Below are 9,983 nucleotides of genomic sequence, written 5' to 3' on the forward strand. Positions count from 1 at the left end.
TTCCTGCAGGCTTGAGGTACCAGCTTGTCGGGGGAAGTTTCCTTTCTCAGCAGTGGGTTAGCGCATAGTGCCTGTCTCCTGAAGGCAGTATGGGAAGTCAAAGGAGAAGGCACTGGCTTTATGCTCTACCACCACCTCAGGCACAGGAGAAAAGCTCTGGGCCCCGGGGAGCCCCAAACACTAGGCCTAGACACAGCTGGAGTCTTGTGAGGGCTGAGGAGAGACAGTCCTGCTGCAGCTCCTGCTCTTCTCCAGGTGCGATCGCTGCATTACCACACTGATGGCCTGCCTCTGCCTTTGATCATCCTGCACACCACAGCAGCCTCTTAACCATCTCCACCTGAACTGGAGTTATGGTTGGGAGTAGTCAAGTGGGTGCTGGGAATCGAACCCAGGTCCTCTGAAGGAGCAGCCAATGCTCATAACTGCTAAACCATCTCTCCAGTTCCAATACTGAAATTATTTTTCATTTTATTTTTTATTTTATGTGTGTGTTTTGTCTGCATGTATGGCTATGTATTATATGCATGCCTGGTGCCAGTGGAGGCCAAAAGAGGGTGTCAGATCCCCTGGGACTGGAGTTAGAGATGGTTGAGCCACTGTGTGGGTGCTGGGACTCAAACCTGTTGCGTCTGTCATGTATTTAGCCAGGACATAAAGGTAACCGACACAGCTCCTTCAACACTTTATTTTACAGTCCATCTCTGATAACTCGCCAACCATGTTAAGGATCTGTTTGTTTGGAGATAGGGTCTCTTGTAGCTCAGACTCACATCGAACTCTGTGTAGCTGAGAATGACCTTCAACTTCTAATCCTCCAACATGCTAGGATTACAGATGTGAGTCGACACACCTGTTTATACAATGCTGGGGATTGAACTCGGGGCTTATGTACACCAGGAAGCAGGCACACTACATATCCTCAGCCCTAGGGTCCATTTCCTTCTCCCCCTCTCTCTCTCTCTCTGGTTTTTTGAGACAGGGTTTCTCTGTGTAACAGTCCTGGCTGTCCTGGATCTCGCTTTGTAGACCAGGCTGGCCTTGAACTCACAGAGATCTGCCTTTGCTTCCCAAGTGCTGGGATTAAAGGCGTGTGCCACCACTGCCTGGCCATTTCCTTCTCTGGATGTTCAGCCACATCTTATCCCAGCCTATGCCTGGTTATTCCTGACTGAATGAGGCCGTCACATGAGAGTTGCTGGAGGAAACCAGAGGCTGAGTGGTGTCATCATCCCCCTGAAAAACCGGCCTTCACCAGGCTAATGGCTTGGGGCACCTTATTCCCCACTTCAATCCTAGCCAGGGCACAGGGTTTCTGGTCCCCTGACCTCAGGGCATCAACTCTCTCAGCACAAACTCCCATTTCCTCAGCACCAGTTCAGTGTCCTGAGCAGATACATCTCGGTGCCACACAGTCCGCACAGAGTGTTCTGTCCAGGGAAACAGCAGCACACTCACGGCACAGCCAGTCTGAACCACCTCCTCAGTGCTCACAGCCTGTAGGCGCCGGCACAGCTCTGTAGGAGGCAGGCCAGCCACCTGCACCAGCACCATGTTGGTCTCCACAGTGGCAGGATCCACAGAGCAAATGGGTGATGCCAGGGCCTGGAGTCCTGGAGCCAGACATGGTGATGAGTATACCCCAACCCCGGGGCCCATCCATGGGTCCCCACCAGAGCTGCCCCTCAGGGGAGGCAGAAGAGCAGCCCAGTGATTATCTTGTGGGCAAGCAGACCCTGAGTCCTGATGTGGCGTTTGGGAACATGAGTTGAATCCTGCTTTCTACTTCTCTGGGTCTCAAATGTGGGGATGGCAAAGGACTGTTAGGAAAATTTAGAAAATGCACAAAAGGCCCACATTGGAGGCTCCATGCTGTCTTGGCCCCTGACTCAGCTGGGTGCCCCACAGAGTAGGGCCTTGTGAAGCAAGAAGACCCAGGTCCCATCCTAGAAGCTTGGGGGTGCAGATCTGCTGGGGACCTGGTCCTGCTGCTGGGGACATCTAGGCCCAGATAGTAGGGAGCAAAGGGGAGTTGGGGTGGGGGCTGGTCCAGGCACCTTTAGCGAATCTCTGGGCATTCTCATGGTCCCTTGGCAGTACCTCCTCTGCCTCAGCCAGTCCCACCAGGGCAGCTGCAGCCAGTACTCCAGCCTGGCGCATGCCTCCACCCAGGGCTTTGCGGAGGCGCCAGGCTTCTTCAACGAAGTCCTTGGATCCCCCTACCAGAGCCCCCACCGGGGCACCGAGGCCCTAAGGGAAGAGAGGAGAGGCTCCTGGAGGTGGGGAGGGGGTGTGTGCTGCTCAGTCCAGGGCCAGCAGGTCTGGCAGGCTCTGGAAGGCCCGGAGCTCCGGGGTCTAACTCCTCAGTCGGGTGTCCACACCCCCTGCCTCTGGAAGGCCAGCCTACCTTAGAGAAACAGAAGGATACAGAGTCACAGTGCTCCACAAGGCGGGCAAGGGGCACACGCAGAGCCACGGCTGCATTCATCAGCCGCGCCCCATCCAGGTGGACCCGTGCTCCATAGGTGTGGGCCAGGAGGCGCACCTGGGAGCAAAGGTCAGGCAAAGGTCAGAGGGGCCAGTGTAGGGAGGGCATCTGGACTTGGCATCATTTTTTAAAAAGATTTTGTAAATTATTGTTTTTATTATTAATTAGTCTAGGATGTGTCTGCATGTGGATATGTACATGCGTGCAAATTCCTGTGGAAATCGGAGGTACTGGGGTCCCCAGGAGTTACAGAACATTGTGGGTTGTCTGATGTGGCTGCTGGGAATCGAATTCAGGTCTTCTGGAAGAGCAGCAACTGCTTTTAACCACTGAGCCATCTCAAAGTTTCTTTGTATTTTATGTGTTTGTGTGTGGGTGTATGCCATGGATGGTGGTGTGCCTATGGAGGCCAGAAGAGGGACTGGGTCCCCTGCAGCTGCAGTTACAGGTGTTGTGACCCAGCCAAACTCAGGACCTCTGGAAGAGCAGCAACTGTTCTAAACCACTGAGCCATCTCAGTATTCCCCAGAGCTTGGCATCTTGAGGAACCATGAGGGGTCTAGAGTCAGAAGCCTGGTGGCTCTGTGTATTTGGGACCTGAGAAATCACCCTGTGATGCACACATGTGATGTTTCTGTGCCCAGATAGACCAAGAGCCTGAGTGATAAATCCCCGTGCCACTTTCAGCCTAGGACCAGTACATTTCCCTGACAGTCAGACCACCAGTGGTACCATAGCATGTGTCAGAGGGGATTTGTCCCTAGGGATAGGGACTGTTCAGGGGCACAGGAAGTCAAGAGTTCGCTGGCACTGGGGCCTGGCTGGGTGGGAGCCTACCTGGCGGAGGTAGTCAATGGGGAGTACCCGGCCGCCGGCACTGCTGTGTGTGTTCTCCAGGCACACAAGCTCGCAGACTGGATGGTAGGAGCTCCCGAAGCCCCGAGTGAGTGCCCTCTCTAGCTCATTCAGGTCCAGGGTGCCATGGGGCATGTCTGGGAGGGGGTGGGAGTGCACTCCAGCAATCTGCAGGTGGGAGAGGACACTGGATCAGGTGGGTCCAGTGGCACCTCCAAGTAGGAAGTTTGCTCTGTAGTTGGAGACACCTCTGGGACCCAGAGTCTTTGTTCTGAGCAACTGCACACAGCATCCTAGCTGGGGAGGCTGCTTTTCTGTTCAGATGTCCTCCTTTGGCTTCTTTCTGGAGTGCTAGTGCTCCATTTGCCCACTAGGGGGCAGTAAGGCACCAAGCCAGAGGAGCAAATCTGGGCCCAGGCCTTCCCTCCCGTCTCCCTTCCTTGCTTCCCTGTGCCCTCCCCTTTCTTCCCTCTGCTGGGTCCAGCCTGGTGCCTGGGAAGCAGATGCCTACCTTGGCATCCCAGCTGGCTGGAGGATGTCCCAAGTCCCAAGGAAGTGGTGTCCGGTCCTTACCTGAGCCACCCCGCCTTGCTCATAGACGTGGAGATGGCATTCTTGCCCAAGGAGGACCTGGGAACCCCGGCGCCGGCAGTGACACATCACTGATAGGTAGGAGGAGGGCAGGACTTGGAACTGGGTCCAAGAGGGTTCCACTGCCCCTGCCTGCTCAGTGTGGTCAGACTGCTTCTCAGTTAGCAAGGAGCACCCCATAAGATACCTCACTGCCATGTGAAGAAAAGGCTGGCATGCTACACGACCCTGGGATGGCTTTGCTGTAAATGCTGGACATTATCAACCTGCATCAGAGCCCTGTGGCCCACTGCAGAACATTCCCAACAGGGAAGAGTGCCCGAGTGCTGTCCCCAGGAACAGGCAGTCCAGGGCACGAGCAGTGGCCAGGCCCCATCAGAAGACTGAGGAGGAGGAAGAGCTAGGGAGTGGCAGAGACTTGCAGACCTCACTCCTCCTGCTACCATCTTCCAGGGTGCTCCACTGGCTGCATCCGAAAGAAACCCAGGAGTGTGTGAATGCATCTACCAGAGCCACAAACCCCAGCTCGGGGTGGGGGTGGGTGGGGGAGTGGGGGGGGGGGGGGGTGGACACTCACCAGAGATAAGGTTGGCCATGGTGTTGGTGGGTACAAACAGGGTCTGCTCCACCCCAAACAACTTTGCAGCCTTTTCCTGCAGTTCTGAGAAGGGAGAAGGGAGAGTAGGGCGAGAATGTCTTATCAACAATTGCTCAGAGCCACTGTACTCTGGTACAGTTCAAGGTGCACTTGTTACTGGGTGTGATGGTCTATACCTGTAATTCCAGGGCTCTGCTGAAGCAGGAGGATGACTGAGTTTGATGGCAGCCTGAGCTACATAGCAAGACCTTGTCTTAAACCCCTCCTCCAAAAAAGTGCATGTGCTCAGATGAGAGCCTATGGTCCCATGGGCAGGGTTGGGGCCCATCTACCCTCCGTACAGTCTGGGTCTTGGTAACCACGTGCCATGTCCAGAGGCCTCTCTGTCAACTCTCTGCATGTCACATCCTCCTGGGCCATAGTCCTCTGCCTCAGGCTACCGAAACTCTCTTGTGGTTTGAACTCATTTCCCACCCAACCTCACACCTGTTTTTCTTCCTTTCCCATCAGCCCTGGCAGGTGAGGCCCTGCGGTTTCCCTGCAGACTTCCTCTCCACATCACCACGAAAGAAGAGTCTCTGGGGAGCTGGCAGGGCATAAAGGGGTGCAGCTGGTGGGTGAGTGAAAGGCCCGTCTAAAGCCCGTGGTGGCTTCCCTCTGTGGCATGACACCCAGTGCTGAAGTGATCTAGATTGTGTCCCCACCTGCACCCTGAACGCTTCCACTCAACCTACAGGGAGCTCTGTTCTTTCCTCCTCCCAGTCCCCTGGTTCGAAAGGCATCTCCCCAGCCCCCATAAGGCCAGCACCTCCCCAGCCTTGATGTGGGGACCTGTTTACACCCCAGGTGTCGGCTGAACAGAGTGGCTCAGCATCTTTGAAGTTCCTGGTAACAACCCCAGTAATCTCTGGGCCCACAAACAGGTAGGTCTCCAGGGGTCAAAGTGGTGATCTGTGGTTCATCGCTGGATCCCCCAAAGCTGAACACATCCCAGCAACACTAGAGGTCACTTTAACAGTGACTATCTACCCTGGTTATGAAATTCTGTCCCTGGGAAGGTGCAGCAAGCCCAGAAACCTTCCCTCGATTGGTTTTGTCTTTGTGAAGTCAGTCAGTGGATGCAGGAGAGTAGTCTCAAGTCATCAGTCAGACCTTCTCAAACTCTGGTTCTTCCCTGTTCCTGGTACGGGGCACCTCAGAGCCTTTCTTTGCAAGACTGGACAACACCCATCTGAGCATTTGAGTGACAGTGGCCAAAAATCACCCAGTGTTATTATGCAGATTCTGGCTCCCTAAGTCCAACGCGGAGCTCAAGAGTCTGCATTTCCAAGGATCTCCCAGAGAACGAACAGGGGCACAGGGTGCACCACCTAGCTTGTAGGTGCGTCCTCAAATGCCATGTGAGGCATTATTCTGCGTCCATACTGTTCTCCTATCAGCACCACGGAGAGCGCCCCGGGGTCACCGCAAGGACCCCTACCCCGGGCCGCTCGCCCGGCTCACCGCTGACTGTGGGGTCTTCGCCGTAATCGTCGTCTCCCACGAGCGCCTCGGCCATGGCGCGCCTCATGGCCGGCCCTGGCCGGGTCACAGTGTCGCTGCGCAGGTCTACCACCTGGGCTGGGACCCCCGCCCAGTTCCTAGACCACCGCGCCCAGGGCACCCTGAGCCCCGGGACTGCGGCCCGGGCCAGTCTGCGGAACATGGCTGCGGTACCCGCCTTGATCGCCTGCAGGAGCGGTGGACACTCTTCCGGGCCTGCGGGGTATCCGTGAGGCTGGACTATTCTGACCCGGCACCGACCCGAGCTGGGTGGGCCCAGGGCACTCTGGGAGTCGTAGTTCTCTCTGGAACTTTGTACAGTATGGTGAGTCCCGCAGCATGCTGGGAATTGTAGTTCGTGTTCGCCGTGCAGAGAATTTGGGATGATAGTTCCTTGCTTTGCTGAAGGGGTAATCTTTTATGCCGCTGACGTCCAGGTGACTTTTAGCGTGTACCTGGCACTGCTCCTGACACTGAAAATTTAACTTAGTTAAGCGTCCAGCCCCTAAACAACCTGGGTGCTGGGAATACTGCTGAGCCGACTGTCCAGCCCTTCACAGTCCTTGTTTCTTCACACCGGAGGAAAACACACTGTAAACGCCGCTGGGAGTTCCTCAAAGTCCAGGAATCATATATGGTACCATGTTGCCCCTAAAGAGTCTTTTCAAATTTTCTCTTCTGAAACAGGGTCTCATGTATCCCAGGCTAGTTTTAGACTCACTGTGTAGCCTAGGTGACCTTGAACTTCTGACTGTTCTGCTTGGGATTACAGGTGTGTGCCTCCGTGCCCAGACTATGCTGTGTTGGGAGCTGAATTTAGGACTTTGTGCATGCTAGGCAAGCATTCTACTGAATGGGATACATCTCCAGTTCTCTCTCTCTCTCTCTCTCTCTCTCTCTCTCTCTCTCTCAATAAAATGAATTTAAAACTTTTAAAATGATGTGTATATGTGTGTGTGTGATGTATGTGCACATGAGTGTAGTTGCCCATTGGGGACCAGAAGAGGGCTTTGGACACCCTGGAGCTGCAGTTACAGATGTGGGTGCTAGTAACCAAACTCAGATTCTCTGCAAGAGTATTATGTGTTTTTTAGTGTTGAGCCATCTCTCCAATGTTTTTTGGGGGGGTTGTTAGGTTTTTGAGACAATCTCATGCTGTAGACAATCATACTAACCTCAAACTTACTCTACACAATCCCCCTGCAGCTTCCCAAGTGCTGGGATAGCAAGAATGAGCCACCATGTCCAGCCTTCAATATGGTTTTACTGAGCACTAACTAGGTGCCAGGCAGGGGACACAAGAATGTCTTCAACTGGGGCTGGAGGTATAATCTCCCAGGGCGTAATGGGAAACAGAGTCACAGAGGCATGTAGAAATCCCCTTCCTTCCTACACCATTGCCTTGAGAGACAAGATGCTTCCATGGAAGTCACACCCGAGAACACTGTGTGACAGACCACCTACATAGCAAGTATGAGACCCTTGGATTGATTCCCCAGCACTGCAAAAGATAGGCTTGTGTGGTAGCTCACGCCTGTAACCCCAGTCCTTTGGGAGGCTGAGGCAGGAGGATGGTTGAGAGTTTCAGGCCAGTCTGCACTAGAGTGAGTGACTCTGTCTCAGAAAAGCAAGAAAAATAAGATTTCCCCACTCCACTTCCAGCTTCCAGGAGACAAGCTGTGCCCTCGGTCCCCTACTTTGGCGAGGATGGGAAGATGTACTCTTCCGGCACTGACCCTGTGCCAGGCTCCTGGGAGAGTTTGCTAGTTAGCCTGATGTTGGAGCTGCAAGGCCCTGGAGCTTGGTGCTTCTATTGTGGGGTACACTCTGGTTTACCAGGACCAAAGAGTGACCTTCCCTCATACTAGGAGGTTGGGGGCTCAGCCCTGCTAGTTATCTGTTTGGTGGGTTGGGAGCAAGCCAGTCTGAAAAGGGCCTCATGGAGCAGAGGCCCTAATCTAACAAGGTACCTCTCAGGGGTTTCATCTTGTCTCAGATGCTGATTATGTCCCCTCTCTGTCACTCTGTCTTCCTCCTGCTGTGTCTGCCAGTGGTGTGTTGGGAGGGAGCAGCCTCCAGGCAGGCTTCCTGGAGGAAGCAACAGTTTTTGAGGAGAGGGCAGTGTCCTAAGCAGGCAATGGAGGAGGAGAGAGCTACTTGGGCCACAGTAAGGTGGCAGACCCTGTTGGAAGTCCAGGGGGCTGGAGAAGTGAGGAGGGTGGAGATGCAGCCCAGAGGTCACCTGCAGGGACAAAGCCAACTGTAAGGGACTCTTCCCCTCTCCCAAACACCTAGCAGAGCCACCCTAAAAGGGTGCAGAGGTCAAGTCCCTGTGGGCCTGGGGCCCTAGGGCCTTCCACCTAATAGAAAGGCTCCCCGCTTCCCCATAGCAGGGTGCTCTGGCCCTGACCCACAAGCTCTGCCTAATTCCCGAATTCCAGTCCTTAGAAAACAAGCCCTTATCTCATTGTCTGGCTCCAGCACTTCTGCTGGGAAATGGGGGGCGGGAGCGAAGACTCCATGGGAAGGGGGGGGGGTGGATGGGCTGGGAGCAGCCATGAGAGCTCTCAGGGGAGAGAGGGGACAAAAGAGCAGGCACCTCCCTTTGATGGCAGAACCGGAGAATGGCCACCTGCTTGTAACCCTCTCAGAAACAACAAGGCCTCCAAGGGGGCTCCCTGTCTATCATTAAGCAGCTGTGGGTAGGAGGACAGGGCACGAGGCTTGAGGACCCCGCCCAGGTCCTCCCCAAGTGGGTCTGTCTCCCCATGGAGGCATATTTTTCTCAGGGTTGTGGGACAAACGGTTTCTATTGCTAGGTCCTCCTGTCTGGTGCCTGACGTGTGTACAACCAGGTGTGTTGGGAGGACAATGTATCTGAGCTCAGCTTGGGTGTCTCTCTCTTCTCTCTGTCTCTCTCTTTCTCTCGTGTGTGTGTGTGTGTGTGTGTGTGTGTGTGTGTGTGTGTGTGTGTCTGTGTGTGTCTGTGTCTGTGTCTGTGTGTGTCTGTGTCTGTGTATGTATCTGAGTGTGTATCTGTATGGATTGTGTGTGTGTGTGTGTATTTGAATGAATTGTGTATGCTAGTCTGTGTGTGGGTGTGTACATATGTACATGTGTGTGGGTGGATCTGTGTGCATCTCTGTGCACACACGTTTGCATCCTTCCCTAGCTGAACTTGAGGTTTGAGTCATCCTGCTGAGTGGCCAGGAGGTAGACAGCCTCCCTAGTGGGCCCACAGGTACAGGCTGGGGTCCTTAACTAGGTAACAAGTGGCAGATTTCCGAGATGCCATCTTCTTCCTCAACCTCCTGACTTGAGACAAAAACCTCTGTCTCCCCTGTTTGGCACCCTGCTGATGGACAAGTGTTGAGGCTCTGAATCAGGACATACCACACCACAGTTCTGGGCTACCCAACCCTCCTCCCATTCTTCAAACTGACCAACCCTAGACTCGGGATGGAAAACTTCAGAGGCTTTCCAACCTGCATGCCTGGACAAGACACCGGGGTTGGGGCCGCTCTGTGTGTTGGCCGCTGTGCACATGGCCCAGTAAACACCTTCCTTTACCTGCTGATCCTGTCTGCCATGCTGGAGGTTCCTCTGCTGCTACCAGTTGTGTTTTTGTGTTTTAAACCTTTTCTGACTTTTAACTTTTCTTTTCTTTTTTTTTTTTTCTTTTTGGTTTTTCAAGACAAGGTTTCTCCGTGTAGTTTTGGTGACTGTCCTGGATCTCGCTCTGTAGACCAGGCTGGCCTCGAACTCATGAAATCCACCTGGCTCTGCCTCCCGAGTGCTGGGATTAAAAGCGTGCACTGCCGCCGCCGCCAGGCCTGCCTTTTAATTCTTGAACTGTGTCATTTGTAGACTGTATCACTGGTGAGAGTTGAGGACAAGCCACCCTCTCTG

The 9,983-nt window shown here is 54.2% G+C and overlaps 1 protein-coding gene and 1 long non-coding RNA gene across 4 annotated transcripts; one reads left to right on the forward strand and one right to left on the reverse strand.

The window, feature by feature from the left end:
- Positions 1–1,065: 1,065 nt before the first annotated feature.
- On the reverse strand, positions 1,066–6,354 carry LOC118589604 (probable low-specificity L-threonine aldolase 2). Of its 3 annotated transcripts, XM_036197042.1 has the most exons (7): positions 6,036–6,354; positions 4,512–4,595; positions 3,917–4,005; positions 3,326–3,511; positions 2,408–2,545; positions 2,058–2,250; positions 1,066–1,613 (listed from the first exon to the last, which is right to left on the reverse strand). In XM_036197042.1, exons 1-7 carry the CDS (start codon positions 6,235–6,237, stop codon positions 1,330–1,332), a joined length of 1,176 nt encoding a protein of 391 aa, XP_036052935.1. In that variant the 5' UTR covers positions 6,238–6,354; the 3' UTR covers positions 1,066–1,329. The 3 variants fall into 3 exon arrangements, with proteins under 3 accessions (XP_036052935.1, XP_036052936.1, XP_036052937.1); XM_036197043.1 differs by lacking the exon at positions 2,408–2,545 and having other exon boundaries at positions 6,036–6,307; XM_036197044.1 differs by lacking the exon at positions 6,036–6,354 and having other exon boundaries at positions 3,917–4,400.
- On the forward strand, positions 3,754–6,801 carry LOC118589605. Its single transcript, XR_004945679.1, has 3 exons — positions 3,754–4,012; positions 5,043–5,149; positions 5,379–6,801. It is a non-coding gene; the product is annotated as an uncharacterized LOC118589605 (long non-coding RNA).
- The last annotated feature ends 3,182 nt before the right edge of the window (positions 6,802–9,983 follow it).

Source organism: Onychomys torridus, chromosome 8 (genome assembly GCF_903995425.1).
Source record: "Onychomys torridus chromosome 8, mOncTor1.1, whole genome shotgun sequence".
NCBI lineage: Eukaryota > Metazoa > Chordata > Mammalia > Rodentia > Cricetidae > Onychomys > Onychomys torridus.

Bases quoted from the DNA above. Each gene is read 5' to 3' on its own strand.
- LOC118589604 (XM_036197042.1), bottom strand. From the start codon at position 6,237: ATGTTCCGCAGACTGGCCCGGGCCGCAGTCCCGGGGCTCAGGGTGCCC. The intron at 4,006-4,511 runs GTGAGTGTCCAC...CCTACCTATCAG, and splicing joins CATGGCCAACCTTATCTCTG to TGATGTGTCACTGCCGGCGC. The intron at 1,614-2,057 runs GTGCCTGGACCA...GTCTGGCTCCAG, and splicing joins TGCCCAGAGATTCGCTAAAG to GACTCCAGGCCCTGGCATCA.